Genomic DNA, 25,628 nt, shown 5'->3' on the forward strand with positions numbered 1-25,628 from the left:
CAAGAGGACTAGCTGTGTGTGTCTTTATTCAGTCTATCAGGCGTTTGTTGAGCACAGCCTACACGCCAGATTTTTCATTTTTTGACGCAGGATCTTGCTCCGTTGCCCAGGCTGGAGTGCAGTGCAGCGATCGCGGTTCACTGCAGCCTCGACCTCCTCAGGCTCAAGAGATCCTCCTGCTTCAGCTTCTGGAGTAGCTGGGGCTATAGGCGCGCACCACCATGCTCCGCTAATTTTTGTATTAGTAGGGACCAGGTCTCACCCTGTTGGCCAGCCTGGTCTCGGATTCCAGAGCTCAAGTGATCTGCCCGCCTCTGTCTCCTAAAGTGTTGGGATTACAAGCGTGAGCGTTGGAGCCCGGCATATGCCAGGTTCTACATGTGTTCTTTCTTTACTCCTGTGTTACAGAGGCTCGAATGAGGCCTTGCTTCTACAGTACCGCACCCAGCACCACGCCGCGACGCAGCCTCCTGCGCCCTTTCCGCCCTGCAGCTGGAGTTGGGGCAGAGCGCGGGGTCTCTAGGAAGGCAACATTTAACGCGGTCGGCTCCTAGGCATCTAGTGGGGCTGCAACCCCGCCGCCGGGGGCGAAAGGCGAAGGGGGAAAGCTAGGGCTTTGACGGCGCAGCCAGGGTCCAGCTTGCTCTAGGATCCACGTCAGAAAGCCGTCCCCGAGGCCGCGCGCGCTAGAGACCACAGTCTGCGCCCCCGCACGCACGCGCTCACGCACACGCGCGCGCCAACCACGCCCACCGCCCCTCTGTGGTCCCGCCCTCAGGATTGACCGCACGAGCCACCGTCCGCACAGCCCCGCCCCGCACGGCCAGGCGTAGCGGAGCCGGCCGTGCGGTGTGTGTGTATGTGTTCGCGGGGCGCCGTCTCAGCCCCGGGAAGATGGTGGCTGCAGCGGCGGCGACTGAGGCAAGGCTGAGGAGGAGGACGGCGGCGACGGCAGCGCTCGCGGGCAGGAGCGGCGGGCCGCACCGGGACTGGGACGTGACCAGGGCTGGGAGGCCGGGGCTGGGGGCCGGGCTGCGCCTCCCGCGACTGCTGTCGCCGCCGCTGCGGCCGCGGCTGCTGCTGCTGCTGCTGTTGCTCCCGCCGCCTCTGCTGCTGCTGCTGCCCTGTGAAGCAGAGGCCGCGGCGGCGGCGGCGGCAGTGTCGGGCTCAGCCGCAGCCGAGGCCAAGGAATGTGACCGGCCCTGTGTCAACGGCGGCCGCTGCAACCCTGGCACCGGCCAGTGCGTCTGCCCCGCCGGCTGGGTGGGCGAGCAATGCCAGCACTGCGGGGGACGCTTCAGGTGAGTGGGGGGTGGTGTCGGAGGGTCGGGCCCAGCCAGAAACTGGGGCTGAGGGGCGTTCGAGACGGCTCCGGACCTAGAGGCAGATGCTGGACAGAAAGTGGAGAGGGTAGGGCCGCCCCATGGTGTTTGAGGGCCATTTGGTTCCGGGGAGATCATCGTCTCTGGCCTGGGGTCTTCTTCTGTTGGAAGGTGAAAAGGTGTGGGACAAGGGTGGGGGCACCCCGACGGTATTTGGGTGCTTGGGTTAGATTGGAAAAATGCGGAGGGACCCAAAGAGCATCAAAGCCAGTCGCTCTAAAACTCGGGCTGTTTCAGCTAAACGAGATATCCACGGAAAGGTGAGCTAGCCAGGTTTGCTTAAGCACTTCCTTTAACATCCACACGTGCCCTAGGGCCCGACAAGTTCCTCTATGGACTGGAGATGTGGGATGCTCTGAAGAAACAGGGCCCTGGAAATGCTTTGTTGTCTGGAGATAAAAGGGAAAGGGTAGCATTGTAAGATTTTAGGGATAGAAGGACCACTGGTCCTTCTAAAGGAAAGTGAGGAAGCTTAATTTTTTGGCAAAAGCTTACTGGAGGTGGCAGATTCGAACAGGGTCTGTGGTGAAGAGGGGATGGAAGGAGATTCCTGTTTGCCTTGGTTTCTGGACAACACGAAGTTCTGAATTGGCCTGGTTTGGGGCAGTTCCTCTTGGAGAAATCATTAATAAATTAATTAGTAGTTATCTGTTATTTGCTTCAGCGTGCAAGGATTTTCCAGGTAATACAAACGAATAGATTAGTCAGACTTTGGCCTGGTCCACAAGGAGTTTGGAATATAGCAAGAGAAAGATAATGTGCACACATAACCCTAGACATAAGGGTTACAGAGTCAGTCATGCCTTTGGCAGGTGTTTAGTTTACTGAACACATGTCTGATGTCAGGGAGTAGGGCAATGTGAACAAGACAGGCAGGGTCCCTGCTGTCATCGGTCTTAACATTCTAGTGGGAGCAACAGGCACTTAACAAGTAAATAAATGAGAGAAATGAACATGGTAATTGCAGGTAATGGTAAATGCTATCAAGAAAATAAAAACAGGGTGGTGTGATAGAGAATCGTAACCAGTGGTGACTTTTGGAGAAGGTTCTCATTTGAAATGACATCTGATCTGAGACCTGAAAGAGGCAATGGGGAACCTTTGGGGATTCAGGGGTGGAGAGGTTGTGGCTACCTGGAGGGATTCAAGGAGGACTTTGAGGAGGCCAACACTGGATTTAAGTATTTAAGATTAAGCAGGATTTGGAATTGTGGAGCTGGGAAAAATACAGATGGAAAGAAGGGTGCAAACAAAGTTGTGGAGGCTGGAAAGTAAAGTTTTGTTGCTGCCTATGTGGAAGAGAGTTGTGAGAGAGGAGTTTGGAGTAGCAAAATTGTAGGCTAGGTGATGTTAGGTCTTCTAAGGAGCTCAGAGAACCTTGAGCAGATGAGCTTTTAGTTTTGTGGATGGAGAAACCAGGTGACTTCAGGATCACTATGCAATGAAGCTGCCTTTGTAACTTAGAGTGTTCTGATTTATGAATTCCATTCTGATTTATGAAATCTACGTATATTTGTTTGGGGGCTGCTCTGTTTTAGGTTGTGAGATACAGTGGTATACAACACAGGTACAGTCCTATTCTTATGGAGCTCACATTCTACCTTGGGAGTAAAAAAATCCAATTAAAATTTTATTGTAATTTTGTTTAAGGCTGTGGAGGTAAAGAACAGGAGACAGAGGACTTGACTTAGTTTGGGGGTAAGGTTAATCACTGAGGAAGCGATGTGAAGTCTGAGGGGTGAGATGGTATTACCTACAGGAGGGGTGAGGTGCTGAGGGGCCAGCAGGTATAGAGGCTTGGGGATGAAGGGAATGATGGCAAGCTGGATGGAAGACTAGGTGACAGGAGCAGAGAGAGCAAAGGGGAGCTTGGCAAGACTGGAGAGAAAGGCAGAAGCCAGGCCAAGTGGAGATGTGTGGGTTGGATTGAGAATTTTGACCTTTAGCCCAAGAGCAGTGAAATGGCGTAGTTCACTCTTGTTTTCATGATATTATAGGCTTTTAGACTGGAGCCAGAATACAAATGGCCTTGAAGGTGAGGCCAGGGCATTTTGAATTTGAGAAGCTTCCAAGATCAGGTGACTGGATGGTTGGGTCAGATGAGGTTCCTTCAGGTTCTGAAAATCTGGTACACTGTGGTAGGCAGTGGGGACCTACAGTGTGGGAAGGAGACTATAGCAAGATCAATCTGTAATGTTCAGAGTAGGTAGACTCACTTTGGGCATGAGAGATAGTGGGCAGCTAGGTGGGATCTGTTAGCATGGGTCAGGCCAGTGGTAATGAGAGCCTGTGGTGTGTAGAGGTGAAATGAACAAGTCTTTCGTGTAAACTGGTTTGCTCTTGGAAAGTGGGGGACGGTGAGGGAAAGAAAACAAGATCATATCTTGGGTGACCGAGAGGACAGTGATACCATAAACAGACACAGGGACACAGGAGCAGGTGTTAGACATTTAATTGCACACATGCTGAGCTTGTGTGCTCTGAGTACACACCTGGCAGATGTAAGTTTGGAGTCATCTACGTATGAGGGAGATTGCCAGGGAGCTCTCTTTGAGACTCCACGTGGAAAGCCCAGAGGATTGGAGAGGAGCTACTTGCTGCAGGAACAGGCAGTCCTGACACTGGTTGTCTAAAATAGTGTCACGGGTAAGTGAAGGGACTCCCCTGCTTATTGTGGATATTCCCTTTGAGCTGATTCTAGGTGATATCAGTGCTGTTTCCTGGGTAGACAATTATGACTTTGGTCCTGATGATAGCATTGTATTTTGTGGGCTTTGGAATTTTGCATTTTTAAAAATGAAAGTAGGAGGAACTTATGACTCTGGTCTTTAAAAAAACTCAGTAAAATTTTAGTTGTGCCTGGGTGTGGTGGCTTATGCCTGTAATCCCAGCACTTTGGGAGGCCGAGGAGGGCAGATCAGGAGATCAGGAGTTCAAAAACAGCCTGGCCAACATAGTGCAATCCCGTCTCTACTAAAAATACAAAAAAAATTAGTCAGGCATGGTGGTGGATACTTGTAATCCCAGCTACTTGGGAGGCTGAATCAGGAAAATCGTTTGAACCCAGGAGGTAGAGGTTGCAGTGAGTCAAGATTGTGCCATCATACTTCAGCACTGGAGACAGTGCAAGACTAAGTCTCAAAAAAACTTTTTTTTTTTTAGTTAAAGGATTCTTTTGGGGGGAAGAGTGCAATGTTGGTTTTAATTGCAGTGATTTGTTTCTTGATTTAATTTACAAATCTCTCTGTTATTAAATGACATTAAATGAATACTTTTCTGATTTAGAATGGCCTCAAGTTGGAGTGCCTTTTAATCTTTTTAGTCCTGTAAATCCTGTGTTATAATTGCCATTATAGGGTTTTTTCATTAATTGAAGGGAACATAGGCTAACAAGGATTGGATTTCCCTAAGGTTATCACTGAGTGCATACTGTGTCCCACAGAGCATTTTCAGGTACATTGTACTATTTAATCTTCAGGACAACTCTGAGGGTGTAATATGAAATTTACATTATTGTATTATTGTAGTTAGTAATAAATATTACTAAAAAATATTGTAGTTAGTAATAAATATTACTAACTACAATAATATAATAATGTAAATTTTATATAACATTATAAAATAATGTTTTTTTTCTAAATAAAAGATGCCATAGAAATGATTAATTATAAAGGATAAGTTAAAGGATGGCAGTTTAATAAAAATAGCTATAGAATCTTTGGTGTGTGATTAATTAGGCAGTACCACTTTCATTCATTTTTATGTGAATCTTTATAATTCAGTGATCTTTTTTCTTTTTTTGAGATGAAGTCTCACTCTGTTGTGTGGGCTAGAGTGCAGTGGTGCAGTATTGGCTCACTGCAGCCTCCACTTCCCAGGTTCAAGTGATCCTCCTGCCTCAGCCTCCCAAGTAGCTGGGATTACAGGCACCCGCCACTAAGCCCAGCTAATTTTTTTTTTTTTTTGTGGAGTCGGGGTTTCACCATGTTGGCCAGGCTGGTCTCGAACTCCTGACCTCGTGGTTCACCCACCTCAGCCTCCCAAAGTGCTGGATTACAGGAGTGAGCCACTGTGTGTGCCTGGCTCAGTGATATATTTTTTTCTACTTATGATGTCACCACTGTAATTTTTCTGTGAAGGATAAATATGCCCATAGGATAAGTTAAGCTTAGTTTTGAAATTAATATGCATTCAACTGTTTTAAGTTCCTGCTATAGAAAATGTTTGGGAGAATTGAATAGAATAATCTGGTGAATTGGATGGAGCCCAATAATGTTAAGATGTACTGTCTATAGTAAAAAAAGAAAGGAAATAAGCATTTATTGAGCATCTATTTTGTACCTAGCACATACAGTAATAATAGTAGTGGCTGGGTGTGGTGACTCATGCCTATAATCCCAGCACTTTGGGAGGCAGAGGTGGGTAGATCACCTGAAGTCAGGAGTTCAAGACCAGCCTGGCCAACATAGTGAAACCCTGTCTCTACTAAAAATACAAAAAAAATAGCCGAGCATGGTGGGGGGTACCTGTAATCCCAGCTACTTTGGGAGGCTGAAACAGGAGAATTGCTTGAACCTGGGAGGCGGAGGTTGCAATGAGCCAAGATTGCACCATTGCTCTCCAGCATGGGTGACAAGAGAGAAACTCTGTCTCAAAAGGAAAAAAAAAAAAAGAAAAGAAAAACTTAGCTGGGTGTATTGGCATGTGCCTGTGGTCCCAGATACTACATGGGAGGCTGAGGCAGGAGGATTGCTTGAGCCCAGGAGGTTGAGGCTGCAGTGAGCCATAATCAAGCCACTGCATTCCAGCCTGAGCAACTGAGTGAGACCCCATCTCCCAAAAAAAGTGTGTGTGTGTATGTGTATGTGTATGTATATATATAGTAGTGGTCACAGCAGCATCCACCACTATCCACCATTTCTCCATTTTTTTCCCCAGGCATTGTGCCAACCGCCTATTAGAAATAACTTCTTGCTGGGTGCAGTGGCTCACACCTGTAATCCTAGCACTTTGGGAGGCCGAGGTGGGCCGATCAGGAGTTTGAGACCAGCCTGGCCAACATGGTGAAACCTCCTCTCTAAAAAGAAAAACAAAAAAACAAACAAACAAAAAAGGAAATAACTTCTTTTTAGTCCTTAGAGTGAAATTATTACCATTTCACTATGAGTAAACTTGGAGGTACTGAATAATTTGTCCAATGTCACAAAAGTTGTACAAAATTGGGATCTGAACTCAAGCTTGTCTAATGCCCAAACCTGTGGGCTTTTTTTTTTTTTTTTGAGACAGTGTCTCACTTTGTGGTCAGTTGCCAGGCTAGAGTGCAGTGGCAAGATCTCCACTCACTGCATCCTCCGACTCCTGGGTTCAAGCAGTTCTCCTGCCTTAGCCTCCCGAGTAGCTGGGACTACAGGCACACGCCACCACGCCCAGCTAATATTTGTATTTTTAGTAGAGATGGGGTTTCACCATGTTGACCAGGATGATCTTGATCTTTTGACCTCGTGATCCATCTGCCTTGGCCTCCCAAAGTGCTGGGATCACAGGCATGAGCCACCGCGCCCGGCCACTTGTGTTCTTTTTATTGTACCGTTTGGCCTCTCATTTTTTCTGAGCCCAGACACTCTTTATGGATATTCTTCGGAAGGACTGACCTAATTCCAACAAACACTTTGAGAAACAAAGGAAGGAAAATAGATTTTTACAATAGGAAAGGTAACATTAAAAAAATCTTAAATTTGCTTGAATCTCTCTGGCTGCCAATCTGAGGACATAAATACCTTTTTAGCTAGTGAAATAAAAATTCTTGCCTGGGCGGGGTAGTTCATGCCTGTATCCCAGCACTGTGGGAGGCTGAGGCAGGTGGATCACCTGAGATCAGGAATTTGAGACTAGCCTGGCCAGCATAGTGAAACCCCGTCTCTACTAAAAATTCAAAAAATTATCCAGATGTGGTGGCGGCCGCACCTGTAATCCCAGCTACTTAGGAGGCTGAGGCAGGAGAATCGCTGGAATCTGGGAGGTGGAGGTTGCAGTGAGCCGAGATCGCACCATTGCACTCTGGCCTGGGCAACAAGAACGAAACTCCCTCTCAAAAAAATAAATAAAAGAAAGAAAGAAAGAAAGAAAGTCCTCGGAAATAAAATGTGAAGAAATAAAAGGTCAATTCTTTTTTCTTGGTTGGGCACTGTGGCTCACGCCTGTAATCCCAGCACTTTGAGAGGGTGAGGTGTGGGGATCACGAGGTCAAGAGATCGAGACCATCCTGGCCAAGATGGTGAAACACTGTCTCTACTACAAATATAAAAATTAGCTGGACAAGGTGGTGGGCACTTGTAATCCCAGCTAATCAGGAGGCCGTGGCAGGAGAATAGCTTGATTCCGGGAGGTGAAGATTGCAGTGAGCCAAGATTGTACTACTGTACTCCAGCCTGGCAACCGACTGAGACTCTGTCCCAGAAAAAAAATTTTGTTTTCTTATAGTGATTACTAAGTGATGTTAACCTCAAGTTTATGTTCACGAGTCCAGTTTAATCTTGTCTGTTTTCCCCGGTACAATATAAGTTCCCTGAGGGCAGGGGTCTGGAGCATAGTGAGTAGTAAATATCTGTTGAATGAAGGAATGAAATTCTGTAATTTACTTCTTATGACTTTTTAAAAAGTCACCTTTACCCGCTGGGAATGGTGACTCACACCTGTAATCCCAGCACTTAGGGATGCCAAAGTGGTGGGCGGATCACCTGAGGTCAGGAGTTTGAGATCAGCCTGGCCAACATGGTGAAACCCCGTCTCAAAAAAAAAAAAAAGTCATCTTTACCCACATGACTACCATGTATGTCATCTGTTCTTGTATTACTCCTGAACTTCTCTGTCTTATGCTGATTGGTGGGCATCTTTGCTGGGAAGTTTTATTGTCACTTCATATTGAGCCATGTATAACACCAACCTTCTTATCGTTATTGAAAAAAATAGTCTTTTTCTTTGTACTTCCTTATTTGGTTTAGCTATCAGAGAACTTACAGCTATGAAAGGAAGACAGCTATGTGCCTAGCAATTAGAATTTCATAACAAAAATACGGGAAATATATGGTGCTGGACTAAGATGTGATAGATTAATTTCTTTGGGGGTTCTGGTGGAAGACATCATAGAAGAGAGGACATTTGGGCAGATCTGAGAGGTTTAGTGTGAGTAGACAATCTGGGGGAAGAAAGACATTCCGGAAGGAATGAAGAGTTGATGTGCAAAGGCAAATAATCATGGATTATCATACTTAATATATTAATTTCCTGACTTTCTGCGCTACTTGCTGAGGGCTCCAAACGGCGTTGTTCTGGATTCCCATCGTAACTTAAAGGGAAACTTTCACAATGTCTGGAGCCCGTGATGCCCTGCAAATGAAGGAGGAGGATGTCCTTAAGTTCCTGGCAGCAGGAACCCATTTAGGTGACACCAACCTTGACTTCCAGAGGGAAGAGTATATCTATAAAAGGAAAAGTGATGGCATCTACATTATAAATCTGAAGAGGACCTGGGAGAAGCTTCTCCTGGCAGCTCGTGCCATTGTTGCCATTGAAAACCCTGCTAATGTCAGTGTTATATTCTCCAGGAATACTGGCCAGAGGGCTGTGCTGAAGTTTGCTGCTGCCACTGGAGCAACTCCAATTGCTGGCCGCTTTAATCCTGGAACCTTCACCAACTAGATCCAGGCAGCCTTCCGGGAGCCATGGCTGCTTGTGGTCACTGACCCAAGGGCTGACCACCAGCCTCTCACGGAGGCGTCTTATGTTAACGTACCTACAATTGCTTTGTGTAACACAGATTCTCCTCTGTGCTCTGTGGACATTGCCATCCCATGCAACAACAAGGGAGCTCACTCAGTGGGTTTGATGTTGTGGATGCTGGCTCGGGAAGTTTTGCGCATGCGTGGCACCATTTCCCGTGAACACCCATGGGAGGTCATGCCTGATCTCTATTTCTACAGAGATCCTGAAGAGATTGAAAAAGAAGAGCAGGCTGCTGCTGAAAAGGTCATGACCAAGGAGGAATTTCAGGGCGAATGGACTGCTCCAGCTCGTGAGTTCACTGCTACTCAGCCTGAGGTTGCCAACTGGTCTGAAGGTGTGCAGGTGCCCTCTGTGCCTATCCAGCAGTTCTCTACTGAAGACTGGCGCGCCCAGCCTACCATGGAAGACTGGTCTGCAGCTCCCACTGCTCAGGCCACTGAATGGGTAGGAGCAACCACTGAATGGTCTTAAGCTGTTCTTGTGTGGCCTCTTAAACAACATATAAGATTCATGGAAAATAAACATCGAGTTTCTAAAAAAAAAAAAAAAGTATTAATTTTTCCTAGGGCTATTGCCATGAAGTACCACAAACTCATGACATAAAACCACAGAAATTTATTCTCTCATAGTTCTGGAGGCTAGAAGCCTAAAATCAAGGTATTAGCAGGGCCACGATCTCTCTGAAGACTCTCAGAGAGTCTGTTCCATGTCTTTCCCTTTGCTTCTGGAGTTGCCAGCAGTCCTTGGCATTTTGGCTTGTAGATGCATCACTTTAGTCTCCGCCTCCTCCCTTCAATCTCACGTGATACTCTCCATCCCTGTGTGTCTCTGTCTTTTCCCTTAAGGATACCAGTCATATTGGATGTACGAGTATGACATCATCATAACTCTATTGCATCTGCCAAGGCCCTGTTACCAAATAAGATGACATTCACATTCACAGGGACCTGTGGTCACAGGGTTAGGAATTCCACATATCTTCTTGGGGGACATAGCCCAACCCACAGCACCTGGAGAACTGAATGTATATGCATGTTGTTGGAACATAACTTGGAAGGGGTGTAATGGAAGGAACGGGGGTGAGATTGTAAAGTTATAATGGCCTTTTTTCTTCCCTTCCCAACAAACTCCAGTTTCAGGGTGCTTCCTTGACTTAGCCCTCAGGGCATTCCAGTTTCTGGTTGTGCAATTGTTTTGAAATGGGAATGTGATTTAAATGGACTTAGTAAGAGTGAATCTCAGGACTTTTGTTGGAGATCCCTTTCTTCTGTGGGAGTTTAGAAGGACATATGTTGCCGTCTTTTTCATGTGGCGAGGCCATAAGGCCTAGAACTGTTATAGTTAGCATTGCTGTTGTAAGAGAAATTCACCTCATGTCGGAGCAACTCCCAGAAGATGGAGGATGGCAGAGAAATGGAGCTGGAGACTTGATAACTTTCTGAATCTCTGGATCAGGATTCGCCTGAAGGTGTAATTTTTGGTTCATGAAGTACTGCAATCCATGTTTTTCTTAAGCCAGTTAGAGTTGGATTTCCTGCCACTTATAGTAGAAAAATTCCTAACATACAGAGAGAGGGAAGTAGGGCCAGCTGACAAGCGTTAGTCAGCTAGGGCTTCTGTAACAAATTACCATAGACTTTACCTGTATGGAAGGTTCCCAAGGTAGACAGATGCTTTTTATTTACCACAGTATAGAGGACAGGTGTATACATAGGAGAAAAAGGAGAGTATGTTTATAATCAAAACAGTTTGATCATATAAATATGATTAAATGATTTAATGTATTTGTAGGATATTTTAATCTTAAGAAGTATACAAGTGAGGGGAACGATCCAAGATGGCCGATCGATAACAGCTCGGGATTGCAGCTCTCAGTCAAAGCGCAGAGAACTAGAGGACGCCACACTTTCAGACAAATTCTGGTCGCTCACGGAGCAGAAGATCCCCAGTGGAGGAATCACACGGGTCGCCAGCGTGACTCTTGTGGCCGGCGCAGTGGTTTCGCCGGCACCTCGGCACGGCAGCTCTTGGAGCAGAGTAAACAGGGCTGGCTCCCCTTCTGACTGAGGCTTGGAGGACCCCCATGGGCTGCCAGCGTGACTCTTGGTGGCCAGCGCAGCGGCTTCGCCGGCACCTTGGTGCGGCAGCTTGCGGAGCAGAGTAAACAGGGCCGGCTCCCCTTCTGACCGAGGTTTGGAGCCCGGGGAAGGCAGAGTCGCCCATTACGGACACAAGAAGGAAGCCAGACAGGAGAACCCTGGGCAGAAAAGCACCATCAGTCTTAACGCCACCGTTCTGGCCCTGGGAACTAACAACTTAGACGTCCAATCAAGAGACCTAATCTGAAAGTTGGTAATTTCAAAGATGACAGGAGGATAAATTTACAATGATGGGAAGAAACCAGCGTAAAAAGGCTGAGAATACTCAAAATCAGAATGCCTCTCTCTCTAAAGATGATCACAGTTCCACATCAACAATGGAACAAGGCTTGATGGAGAACGAGCGCATCCCAGTGACAGAATCACTCTTCGAGGAATGGATAATAAGAAACTTCTGTGAGTTAAAAGAACATGTTGTAGCCCAACGTAAAGAAACTAGGAACTTTGAAAAAAGGTTTGACGAAATCCTATTGAGAATAGACAACTTAGAGAGGAATATAAGTGAATTAATGGAACTGAAGAATACAATACAGGAACTCCGAGAAGTATGCACAGGTTTAAACACTCTAATTGTTCAAGCAGAAGAAAGGATAACAGAGGTCAAAGTCCAACTTAATGAAAGAAAACAAGAAGACAAGATTAGAGATAAAAGGATAAAAAGAAATGAGCAAAGTCTCCAAGAAATATGGGACTATGTGAAAAGACCAAATTTACGTTTGATAGGTGTACCTGAATGCGACGGAGAGAATGAATCCAAGCTGGAAAATACCCTTCAGGATATTATTCAGGAAAATTTTCCTGAACTAGCAAAGCAGGTCAGTAGTCAACCCCAGGTAATACAGAGAACACCACAAAGATATTCCTTAAGAAGAGCAACCCCAAGGCACATAATCATTAGATTCACCAGGGTTGAAATGAAGGAGAAAATACTAAGGGCAGCCAGAGAGAAAGGTCAGGTTGCCCACAAAGGCAAGCCTATCAGACTTACAGCAGATCTCTCAGCAGAAACTCTACAAGCCAGAAGAGAGTGGGGGCCAATATTCAACATCCTCAAAGAACAGAACCTTCAGCCCAGAATTTCATATCCAGCCAAACTAAGCTTCACAACTGAAGGAAAAATAAAACCTTTTATGAACAAGCAAGTACTCAGAGATTTTATTACCACCAGGCCTGCTTTACAAGAGCTTCTGAAAGAGGCATTACACACAGAAAGAAACAACCAGTATTAGCCTTACTAAAAATATACCAAAAAGTAAAGAGCACCAACATATAGAAGAATTTTCATCAATGAATGGATCAAACAGCCAGTTAACATCAAATGGCAGTAACCCTAAATTTAAATTGACTAAATCCCCCAATCAAAAGACACAGCCAAAACCCAACGGCATGTTACATCCAGACCTGTTTCACATGCAAGGATACACAAAGACTCAAAACAAAGGGATGGAGAAAGATTTACCAACCAAATGGAGAGCAAAAATAAATAAATAAATAAATAAAAAGCAGGAGTTGCGATTCTTGTATCAGATAAAATAGATTTTAAAGCAACAAAGATATAGTGGTAAAAGGATCAATGCAACAATAAGAGCTAATGATTCTAACACCCATATGCATAGAGACTTAGATTCAATGAGACAGAAAATTAATAAGGATATCAAGGACTCGAACTCAGATCCGGAACAAGTAAACTTAATAAATATTTATAGAGCTCTCCACTTCAAATACATAAAATATACATTCTTGTCAATACCACATCACACCTACTCATAGGTTTAAATGAAACATTTATTGGCCATTATTAATACCCATTTTTTTTTCAGAATAAAGCAATATTTCCGTTCACCCTCCCTCTCTCTCTTCCTCTTTCTTTCTCTCCTTTACTCATTTTTTTTTTCTTTCCTTCTCTCAAAAAAAGAAATCAACGTGTAAACCTCTAGATCCAGGTCGGCAATGTCTCTCTCATTGCTTGAATTCCTTCCTTCCCTTCCCTTCCCTCCCTCCCTCCCTTCCCTCCCTCCCTCCCTCCCCCCCTCCTCTTTTCCTTCCTTCCTCCTTCCCTCCCTAAAAAAAAAAAAAAAAAAGTATACAAGTGAATACCTACTGTTATGATTGAACATAAATTTTACATTGCTTTTTCTTTTTAACACAATCATATTTCCAAAGCAGAAATGAAACTGTAGTTGTACTTTTTGAAATACTTGTGTTTGGAAATTTATCAACCATTAACCTATTATGAAACTTGGTTCCCACTTAAATAATACTCTACTGTTTTCTGTGAATTCCCAAAAGCATTTTGGCAAGTGACTTCCATCTATATAGTATATACTATACTCATCCTTCATTTTGTAACTTTGTTCCTTCCATTTTCCCTTTTCTTTCTATTCTTTCAAACTGGTCCGTTATTATTAACATGACTTCCTTCTTATGATGGCTTTCTTATATTTGTCTTGCTTTTTTTCCACTTTTCATTTTCTTTATGTCCTATCTCTTTAACTGCTTTTCTTTTATCATTGAGACCATGGTTGGATTTTTTTTTGAGACGGAGTTTCGTGCTTGTTACCCAGGCTGGAGTGCAATGGCACGATCTCAGCTCACCGCAACCTCCGCCTCCTGGGTTCAGGCAATTCTCCTGCCTCAGCCTCCTGAGTAGCTGGGATTACAGGCACGTGCCACCATGCCCAGCTCATTTTTGTATTTTTAGTAGAGATGGGGTTTCACCATGTTGACCAGGACGGTCTCGATCTCTTGACCTCGTGATCCACCCACTTCAGCCTCCCAAAGTGCTGGGATTATAGGCGTGAGCCACTGCGCCCGGCCCATGGTTTGATATTATCCTTCCAATTAAAATACTAATTTTTTTTTATTTTTCTGCTGGTGCATTGATCTTCTAGTGTTTGAGACAGGGTCTTACGCTGTCACCCATGCTAAGTACAGTGGTGCAGTCACTGCTCAGTGCAGCCTCAACCACCTTGAGCCTCTGGGCTCAAGTGATCTTCCCACCTCAGCCTCCTGAGTAGCTAGAATTACAGGTGTGCGTCACCATGCCTAACTAATTTTTTAAATTTTGTAGAGACGAGGTCTCACTATGTTGCCCAGGCTGATCTCAAACTCCTTGGCTCAAGCAATCCTCCCATCTTGGCCTGCCAAAGTACTGGGATTACAGATGAGAGCCACCATGTTTGGACCCTTTACATTTTTAATTCTTAAGTTTTCTGTTTTTTCAGTTTACATTTTGGGTGGACTTCAGTTCTAGCTGTTTATTTGCATGCTTACCTATTTAGATATTTTCCATTTGTCACTTAGAGAAGTCAGTTTTAGTAATGGGTTAATTTCTTTCTTTCTTTTCTTTTTTTTTTTTTTAGAATTTGACATTAAAAGTATACAATTATTGACTGGTTGCGGTGGCTCATGCCTGTAATCCCAGCACTTTGAGAGGCCAAGGTGGGTGGATCACCTCAGGTCGGGAGTTTGAGACCAGCCTGACCCTGTCTCTGCTAAAAATACAAAAATAAATAAATAAATAAATAAATAAAAATAAAAGTGGCTGGGCGCGGTGGCTCACGCCTATAATCCCAGCACTTTGGGAGGCTGAGGCGGGTAGATCACGAGGTCAAGAGATTGAGACCATCTGGTCAACAAGGTGAAACCCTGCCTCTACTAAAAATACAAAAATTAGCTGGGCATGGTGGTGCGTGCCTGTAGTCCCAGCTACTTGGGAGGCTGAGGCAGGAGAATTGCTTGAACCCAGAAGGCAGAGGTTGCGGTGAGCCGAGATTGTGCCATTGCACTGCAGTCTGGGTAACAACAGCGAAACTCCGTCTCAGAAAAAATAAAAAAAATAAAAATAAAAGTATACAATTACTAAATGAATGAATTTTCCAGTTAATTTCTCTCGGTCCTTTCTGTATTCTAAGAATTTTCTGACTTGTTTGCTTATATGCCAGTAAACATTAGGGGCTAGAACTCTGTTAGTTGCTGTTAAGGTTCACAGAGGTAACCTCTCCTGACCTGTGTTTTCTAAATTTTTAAATTCACAGATCCTTTCACAAAAATGTATAATCTTGTGGACTCTCTTAGGAATTAAAAAATAATCTTTTAAAAAATATATCCAGTTTTTGATAAGATAATTTTAAATAAAGAAGTAATTTGTTAATAAAGATTATAATGTATACTTAAAATATAATTTATAATGATATTCACAATATAAAAAGGAAAATTTGACCTTACTCTAAAATGTGGTGCATATTGTTTTATGTACTTTAATTATGTAAAGAAATCATGAATTGTAGACAAAAAAAGACATTAAATTTTGGGGTAAAATGTATATTAAAATAGAGATTGAATTTGACTGTGTTTTGTGCTATTAAAATCGGTTTTCTCCTCCTAATGTTTGATATTCATGAATTTGTGCTTTCACAATTATTTTTTAGAATTTTTTTGTGTGTTTTGATTCTGAATGATAAAATGATAACGATTTTCAGCTATTTATAAGCATTTCTCTGCAAATTGCACATTTCTTGTTTGGATAGTTTTTCTCTAAATTGAATGAAAAGGTTAAACTGGCTATAATTGTCATTTAATTTTCCCTTTTGAACACTGTTTTTGAAGTACTGGAGATATCCTATCAATCCATATAAGGATTTTGATCAGAAGGTTTGGCGAAGATGATCTGGAGACAGCTCTGCAGAATTAGATTCATTTCATTCCTTTCCATAACTTATATTTAAATATAATTGTGTCTTATGTTTCTCTTATAATGGTTGCCATGACTGTCTTTTAATTAGAACAGTATTTGGACAACTCTTTGAGAAACACTGACCAGTACTGACAAAATGTATAACTCATTGCTTTTTTTTTTTGAGACGGAGTTTCGCTCTTGTGACCCAGGCTGGAGTGCAATGGCGCGATCTTGGCTCACCGCAACCTCCGCCTCCTGGGTTCAGGCAATTCTCCTGCCTCAGCCTCCCGAGTAGCTGGGATTACAGGCACGCGCCGCCATGCCCAGCTAATTTTTTGTATCTTTGGTAGAGACGGGGTCTCACCATGTTGACCAAGATGGTCTCAATCTCTTGACCTCATGATCCACCCGCCTTGGCCTCCCAAAGTGCTGGGATTACAGGGGTGAGCCACCGCGCCCGGCCAACTCATTGCTTTAAAGTAATCATATGTTTGGTGCTGGTTCAGTCTTTGAACTAACTTTAACTTCCTATTAATATGAAATATTTCAAGCCAATGGAAGAGATGCAAGGTATATCTTTGTAACTGCAATCTGGTTTTTCTGAATTTTCTTCATATTAATGTTATTGTAAGTAATAAAATGTTACAGATACTGACCAAGGTCCCCATGTTACCCTGTCTTAATCCTGTTCACCCTACCCTTTCCCCAGAGGTAACTAGTATGGTGACATTGGCGTTTATTATTTCTTTTGCATGTTTCTGCAAACAATGTCTTTTTTCAAAAATATGTAGCATTTTTTAATCTTGAGATGAGATATGCTGGAGATTTATCTGTTGATAAATGTAGTTCTAGTGGATTCATAGTTAATATTCATTACAGAAAGATTCCACTTTCCCATTTTCCTGCTGATGGGCGTTTAGAGTTTTCCAATTTTTGCTGTTACAAATAGTGCTACAATTAGCATTTTTTTCTTTTTCTTGTTCCCCCCCCCCCTTTTTTTTTTAAAGTGACAGGGTCTTACTCTTTCGCCCAGGCTAGAGTGCAGTGGTGTAATCACGGCTCACTGCAGCCCTGACCTTCAGGCTTAGATGATCCTCCCACCTCAGCCTCTGGACTGTCTGAGACTACAGGCATGCACCACCACACCCAGCTAATTTTTTGTATTTTTAGTAGAGGCCAGGCTTTTACCTTGTTGCCCAGGTTGGTCTTTAACTCCTGGCCTCAAGCAATTTGCCTGCCTGGGCCTCTCAAAGTTGTGGGATTATAGGTGTAAGCCACCATGCCCTGCCTAATTAACATTCTTTACCTGTGTCTTTATGCATGTGTGTGATTTTTCTCTAAGGTGATGATCTTCATTCTTTTGAAGCACCTCTAAAATAACTGAAATTCTTTTTACTTCCTTGTTTACTTTTAGGTTGACATGCAGTTGACACATACTATTTTTCAAAAAAAAAAAAAAAAGGAATTTACAGAGTTGTAGAGATAGGATTTCTGGTATATCATAAATGGAGCTGCTGAACAAAATCCCCATTATATGGTATTACTTTAAAAATATGTATTGAGTAGAATCCACAGATTCCATAGCAGTTTAATAACCATTCTTTTTTTTTTTTTGAGACGGAGTTTCACTCGTTACCCAGGCTGGAGTGCAATGGCGCCATCTCGGCTCACCATAACCTCCGCCTCCTGGGTTCAGGCAATTCTCCTGCCTCAGCCTCCTGAGTAGCTGGGATTACAGGCACGCGCCACAATGCCCAGCTAATTTTTTTGTATTTTTGTAGAGACAGGGTTTCACCATGTTGACCAGGATGGTCTCCATCTCTTGACCTCGTGATCCACCCGCCTCGGCCTCCCAAAGTGCTGAGATTACAGGCTTGAGCCACTGCGCCCAGCCTAATAACCATTCTTATTCATTAAAAAAAAAAAATGAATGAGGCCAGGCATGATGACTCACACTGTAATCCCAGCACTTTGGGAGGCTCAGGTGAGAGGATTGCTTGAGCCCAGGAGTTTGAGACCAGTCTGGGCAACGTAGTGCGACCCCATCTCTATAAAAAGTTTTAAAAATTAGCAGGGCATGATAACGCATAAACTGTAGTCTTAGCTACTTGGGAAGCTGAGGTGGGAGGATCACTTGAGCCCAGCAGTTTGAGCTGCAGTGAGCTAAGATCACACTACTGTACTCTAGCCTGGATGACAGAGAAAGACCTTGTCACTTAAAAAAAAAAAAACCCAAAAAACCAAAACCCATTTGTAGTAAATATTATTATTCTTTTTCCTTTATGGCTTGTCCTTTTTGTGTTATATTTTAAAATTCCTTTCCTGTACTGACCTTGTGAAGATATTCTTCTATATTTTACTTCCTCAAAATTTTAAAATTTTGCTTTATTTCATTCTGATCTTTTATATACCTGTAACTTATTTCTGTGAAGGATTTGTTATATTGACCTAATTTAATTATCTTTATATGGTAAGCAGTTGTTGCAGTTCCATTTATAGAACAGTTTTGTCCCTGTTCCCCATTTGAATTGAATTGTACTATAGTCATTTAAAACTTCAGATTTATTTTGATTGTTCTTATCTCTTGACTCCTCTAATTTCAACAAAAATCCCTGTTGATATTTTGTTTGGAATTTCACCTGATGTTAAGATAAGCCTGGGGAAATCTGTCATTTGTATAACAGAGTGTCTTTCCATCCTTCCCTTCTTTCTGGAAAGATGCTTTATATTTCCATTTATTTAGGTCTCTTCCATATCTTTCAGTAAATTCTTACAGCTTTTTTCAAATGATCTGACATACTTTTATTATATTTACTTCTAGATAGAGAATTTTATTATTACTAGAACCTCACTGATTACTGTAGTACCTAGGAATGGATTTCAAAATTATTATTATTACTATTGCACTAAGTATATTTAGCTCATAAGTATCTGTATTTGTCTGGGCACCTCTCTGAGGTCTAGTAAACTTATTCACCTGTCAGATCTAGGCAGGAGGTTGACTGGGCTCAGCTGGTGGGGATGGGGATGTCACAGCTGTTACATCCTCTTTGGACCAGAGGCTGACGGAGCCTCACCATCATGGTGATGGCAGAAGTGCAAAGGCAGAATTGATTTCCTTGTATTTTGAATGTGTATCTATGAATTCTTCCTAAGCTCTTATAGTACTAATAGCTTGTGTTTGTATTCTCCTGTTTCCCATGTTGATAGTCTGCTGCAAAAAGTTGTGACAGTTTATTTCTAATCAGTATATACCTTCTTTCCTTTTCTTGTCTAATTACTGAGCTAATTGATGTTGAATATTATCATTGTTGACTAGGGCATTGTTGAATAGTCTTGATCCTGACTTTATTTTTAGTTTTTTGATCCTGACTTTAAAAGGAATCTTACGGAATAGTTCCCTGCACATAGTAGGTGGCCTGGATCAGATTGATTTTTGTCCTTTCATCTGTTAATGTGGTAAATTGCACTGATACACTTTTTAATTGTTAGGCTATCTTTGTATTCCTGAGTTGAACCCATTTTGGCCATGATATGTTTTTTAATACAGATTTTTAGATTTGATCTGCTAATACCTTATTTTGGATTTTGGAACTAGGCTCATGAGCTTTTGTTTTGACAAGCATATGAGATTTTGTGTGTTGTTTCATTTTGTCTTCGCCCTTGAATGCTTGTATAGTTGGGGCTGGAATTTAAGATTGAGCATTGTTTTCTTTGAGCAATTTTAATATTTTTTCAATGTCTTCTAATTTTTTTTGAGCTTTTAGCAAATTTTTAGTAAAACCTACATAGACTTCTAATTTTTATTACTGATGTTTCAAAGTCAGTCTAACTTATTCATTCATAGGTAATTTTTTTCCTTTCTCTCTTAGCTTCTTCTGCAAAATTTCAAATAAACAAAAATGGAAAATATAACAAGTCTGACATGTCTGTCACCAGCTTCAACATTTGCAACTCATAGCCAGTCTTCTTTACTTTTATGGCTGCCTCATTCCCATGCCCTTCCCTCCTCCCACCAGCTAGCATAGATTATTTTGAAGCAAATCTCAGATGCCATTTTGTTTTCTTCTGATTGTTTTTGTTTTCTTTTCCTTTTATCTTTTTTTGGAAAGAGAATCTTGCTCTTTCACCTGCTCACCGCAACCTCCTCTTCTCAGGTTCAAGGGATTCTGGCCCCTCAGCTTCCTGAGTAGTTGGGATTACAGGTGTGTACCACCATGACCAGCCACTTTAAAACATTTTTTTTTTTTTTTTAGCAGATACAGGGTTTTACTGTGTTGGCCAGGGTGGTCTTGAACTCCTGGTCTCAAGTGATCTGCCCACATTAGCCTTCCAGAGTGCTGGGATTACAGGCATGAGCCATTGCACCTAACCATTCTGGTTTCTTTTAAGTGTTCTTGCTTTTACTCATAGTCTCTCTGTCATTTTTTGCTTTCCCTTTCTATTTCGGTTGATTGTATTAATGTAGTATTACTATGATGTTCCCAAATGTGAATTATTTTTTTTATCTATTTTGTTCAGTGTATGTGCATTCTTTTTTTTTTCCACATAAGGAAGCATTTATTTGAAGTTTAACATGAAATCATACAAATAAAATGTGTATAAACAAATCCACATTGAGTCATAACACAAATAGCAAAGGACAAAGTAAAAACAAAGAAAACTAATTGGCAGCTATATACAGTTGGACACAATTGTGTCTTGTACACTAGAAAGTCTTTACAAAATAATCATCTTAGATCAACAGAAGGCCAATCTTCAATGCTGTCCTGCAAGATGGGTTACTTTAACAACTCCTCCTGTTTTTTTCAATGTTCTCCTTTAGTATGGCTGGTAATTATTTTGGTGATTGCCACCCCCTCAAGATGCCTTGCCATAAGTGCTCTGTTGGCCACTGTAGTCTGCATATCCCTGTCCATATCCATAGTTCCCATAGTTATACCCAGTATAATCATATCCGCCATAGCCACTATAGTTTTGATCACCACCATAGGCACTATTGTAATTTCCATATCCTTGATCATAATAGTTATTAAATCCTTGGTTCCAGTTTTGGCCCTGACCTCGGCCACGACCCCTCGTACCACCTCGTACACCAGCTGCAGCACCTCTTCCACCTTTTTGTTGTTGCTGTTGCTGCCTATATACCTCTTTGGGTTGTGCAAGTTTTATTTCACACTTCCCAGAACCAATCTGATGGTATCTGCTTTCTAACAATTTTTTTACTGGCTCTTCGTCGGTATATGTGATAAAACAATATCCTCTTCTCTCATTTGTTTTTGTATCCATGGGAAGTTCAATGTTTTCAGTCTCTCCAAAGGCTCCAAAATATTCTTTAATTTGTTCTTCAGAAGTATCCGGGCTTAATCCACCCACAAAAACCTTTTTGGGAGGTTCTTTCCCTTTTAAAGCTTTGGCCCTTTTGGGATCTATCAATTTGCCATCCAGTTTGTGTTCTTTCAGTTCCAAAACCTTATCAACACTAGCAGCATCTTTGAAAAGCACAAATCCAAATCCTCTTGATCTCCCAGTGACTGGATCTGTTTTAATTGTGCAGTCTACAACTTCCCCAAATCGAGACAAATATTCAGTCAGATCTTTTTTGCTTGTATCCCAGCTCAAGCCTCCAATAAACATTTTACTGTCATCCCGCTGATTCTTGCTCGCGTTGATCTTGGATCCCTCTGCAAATTCCTCTATGTTGCCGTACTTGTTCATGTCCTCCATAGCGGCGAAGCTGTCGGCAGGGAGGTGCTGGCGCACAGTCCGGGTCGCGGCGGCAGCAGCGGCGGAGCGTTGCATGGAGCCGGATTTAAAATGGCAGCGGAAGAGCTGTGCATTCTTTATCTGAGGATTCAAGACTGTCAACATTTCTGAGAAATTCTCAGTTACTGTCTTTTTAAAGTTTCCTTTACATTTTATTCGTTATTTTCTCTCAGTATGACTTTTAGACACGTGTTGCCTATTCTTTTTATTCTCTTAACTTTTTGCTTCTCATAATTTTTATCTCTTTATTTCCCTCTGTTGCATTCAGGTTAATTTCCTCAGATCTGTTCTCTAGTTCACAAATTCTCACTTTGACTGTATCTAATTTGCAGTGTAACTTGTTAAATTTTCATTTTCATTGATTATATTTTTAATTTCTAGAGGTTTTGTCTTTTGTTAATAAAACTGGCTGCTCATTTGCATAGTGTTATTTTTTGATACTTTTGATCCTATTGTGCCTTTAAGCAATTTAAATTTACTTTATGTTCTTTATTGGATTGTTCTAGTAACTGAACTTTATAGGGTCTAATCCTGTTTTTAGTTTGCTGACTTTTGTTCATGGTGCATTGCTTCAATTATGTCTAAAATTTGAATCTCTCTTCAGTGAGACTTAATCAATGGACTTATGTCTCTAGAGAGAGTTTGTAATTACTTCTACTAGAAAAGTTTGGAGGTATTCTGACCTGGGCTACTTTCTATGTTCATTTTATTTTCTTTCAGGTACCTAGAACCCACATGAGGGTAGTATATATTAGAATTCAAATGGGTGTGAGACTTGTGGCTATGAAGTTATTGGGAGGGATTTTCCTCTATCTTGACCCGTGCTGAAATTGCTTTCTTGTTTATTTTCTGTGCCTAAGAGTTAGGTTTTTAAAAGCTCTTTAAGGGTTCCACCCTTCTTGAGGGATCTCAGTTCCAACTCCCTGCCTTAAATGGACCTAGGCCTCAGTGACTTCCTTTTGAGCATTTAGATCCAGATTTCTTTTATAGAAGATGGTATGCTCTTGTATCATGGGGAATGACAGCCTCTCACAGGACAGTATGGAGTTGGCTAACATGTTCCCTGCTCTGATTTTCAGGTCTCTATTTTTGGCCTTTAGTGATTTCTCTTTTTGTCAGGTTCCACTTGCACTTAAAATGATGTTACGTTGCAGATTGCGTTTACTGCTTGATGTAGTGAAATGTATTGATTTTTTTTTCCCCTTTGGAGAATGCTTTTTGGCTCTTATTGAGATCTTTCCTTACCCCAAGATCATGGAGATACTATTCTATATTGTCTTCTGGACATTTCATTGTTTTGTCTTTCACACTTAAATCTAGTCTACCTGGAGAGAAAGAGGGGTTGGGGTGTGTGTGTGTGTGTGTGTGTGTGTTGTGAGGTTAGGTTCACATTTATTTTCTTTATGCGTATTTATCTTTCCAGTCCCATTTTTTGAGAAGACCTTTCTTTTCCCAGTGCTCTGTGGTATTGCCTTTGTTATAAATCAGGTGTTCATGTATATATGTTCTGTTTCTGGACTTTCTGTTCTATTCCTTTGATCTGTTTGTCTATCCTTACGCCAATAATACTGCACTATCTTAATTAGTGTAGATTTATGTTAGGTCTCCTCACTTTATTCTTCTTGTTCTTTTTCAAGTTCGTTTTGGCTATTCTTGGTCCATGGCATTTTCATGTAGATTTTAGAATCATTTTGTTCATTTTTGACAAGAAGAATATCTTGAGAATATGATTAAGGTGGTACTGAACCTATAACTCAGTTTGAAGTGAATTGACAGCTTTTATAATGTTGAGTCTTCCAAACCACAAACATGTTGTATACCTTTATTTATTTAAATATTCTCTAGTTTGTCTTAATGCTTTGTAATTTTCTTTTTTCTTTTTTTTTCTTGAGACGGAGTTTCGCTCTTGTTACTCAGGCTGGAGTGCAATGGCGCGATTTCGGCTCACCGCAACCTCCACCTCTTGGGTTCAGTCAATTCTCCTGCCTCAGCCTCCTGAGTAGCTGGGACTACAGGCATGCACCACCATGCCCAGCTAATTTTTGTATTTTTAGTAGAGACGGGTTTTCATCATGTTGACCAGGATGGTCTCGATCTCTTGACCTCGTGATCCACCCACCTCGGCCTCCCAAGGTGTGAGCCACCGCGCCCGTCCAATGCTTTGTAATTTTCTATGCAGAGATCTTGTATATCTCTTTCTAAGATATTAGATTTTTTTTTTTTGAGATGGAGTCTTGCTCTGTTGCCCAGGCTGGAGTGCAGTGGCATGATACTGGCTCACTGCAACCTCTGCCTCCTGGGTTCAAGCAATTCTCCTGCCTCAGCCACCCGCATAGTTGAGATTACAGGTGTGTGCCACCATGCCTGGCTAATTTTTGTATTTTTAGTCGAGGTGGGGTTTCACCATGTTGGCCAAGTTGGTCTTGAACTCCTGACCTCAAGTGATCTGCTTGCCTCAGCCTCCCAAAGTGCTGGGATTACAGGTGTGAGCCACAGATATTTGATGTTTTTTATAGTTTTGTAAATAGTATCTTTAAAAATTTTATAATTAGTTGTTTGCTGCTGGTTAAAGGAAATATGTATTATATATGATTTAATGACTTATATGTATTATATATAAAGTATATTATAAATAATAAAATAATAAAAATATATAAATTAAAAAACTATACCTGCATATGTATGTATTTTATCTCATATAATATAATCAAAATTATATAATTATATTATAAATATAATAGTCAACATATGACATTAATATATGATGTATAAATTTATAGTACATAATAGAATTTTAAATATGTAATAATTATATATTACATTATATTTAATAATATATAATATATACATATGTATATATGTATGTATAAATAAAACATACATTTTTATATAATATATAAGAATATAATATATATGATTGAATATAATGTATATAATAATACATACACATATTTGGGGTGTGTGTGTGTGTGTGTGTATAATTACAAACAATTTTTTTTTAGAGACAAGGTCTCACTCTGCCACCAGGCTAGAATGCAGTGGCATGATCATAGCTCACTGCAGCCTTAACTTCCTGGACTCAGGTGATCCTTCCACCTCAGCCTCCTGAGTAGCTAGGACTGCAGGTATGTGCAACCACACCTGGATAGATTTTTTTTTTTTTTTTGGTAGAGATCAGGTCTCATGATGTTGCCTAGGCTGGTCTTTAACTACTAGGCTCAAGTGACTCATCTGCCACAGCCTCCCAAAGTGTTGGGATTACAGGTGTGAGTCACTGCGCCTGACCTATTTTAATTTTTTTGTAGAGAATAGGTTCTCACTGTGTCGCCCAGCAGGTCTCAAACTCCTGGCCTCAAGCGATCCTTCCAGCTCAGCCTCCCAAAGTGCTGGGACTACAAGCATGAGCCAGTCTGGCCAGTCTGAGTTTTTATTTCTATTTAGAAAAACATAAACAACCTTTGTATGGCTACTGTAAACCATTGGATTTTCTTTGTTCTTGAACCAAACTAGGCATCCACATGGCACCTATTCATCTGAGGGGATAGAGTAGAATCAGTGTTCAGATGTCTTTGAAAGAATAGGTCCACCTGCAGTTCTCTAGCTTCTGAAATGCTTTCCTTCCCATACTGTCATGGATATTCATGAGAGTTTGTTCCGGACTTTATAGTAAATTTTGCTCTTAATAAGAGCTTGAAAATTTTTCTTGTTGCAAAACTTTGTTAGAGTTGGTATTGTTATTCACTAGGCAAGAAGTTTTACATGAATATCTGTGATGTTTTAGGCACTGACGAATAAGAGGTGAATGAGATATGTTCTTGAGAAAAATCTTGGTAGTCTAGTGGGCAGAGATTATTCTCTATA

The 25,628-nt window shown here is 41.7% G+C and overlaps 1 protein-coding gene and 2 pseudogenes across 3 annotated transcripts in view; 2 read left to right on the top strand and 1 right to left on the bottom strand.

The window, feature by feature from the left end:
- Positions 1–825: 825 nt before the first annotated feature.
- The window catches only part of ATRN (attractin), a 170,146-nt gene continuing 145,343 nt past the window's right edge, over positions 826–25,628 (top strand). Inside the window, exon 1 of the mRNA XM_002747312.6 lies at positions 826–1,301. Within this exon, the coding sequence (XP_002747358.2) occupies positions 895–1,301 (407 nt within the window). The 5' untranslated portion in view covers positions 826–894. The remainder of the gene's footprint in view (positions 1,302–25,628) is intronic.
- On the top strand, positions 8,609–9,713 carry LOC144582449 (small ribosomal subunit protein uS2 pseudogene; annotated as a pseudogene). The gene has a single exon (XR_013535105.1). The product of XR_013535105.1 is annotated as a small ribosomal subunit protein uS2 pseudogene (transcript).
- Positions 20,536–21,834, bottom strand: LOC103792811 (heterogeneous nuclear ribonucleoprotein D-like pseudogene; annotated as a pseudogene). Its single transcript, XR_619693.6, has one exon. The product of XR_619693.6 is annotated as a heterogeneous nuclear ribonucleoprotein D-like pseudogene (transcript).

Source organism: Callithrix jacchus, chromosome 5 (genome assembly GCF_049354715.1).
Source record: "Callithrix jacchus isolate 240 chromosome 5, calJac240_pri, whole genome shotgun sequence".
NCBI classification, from domain to species: Eukaryota; Metazoa; Chordata; class Mammalia; order Primates; family Cebidae; genus Callithrix; species Callithrix jacchus.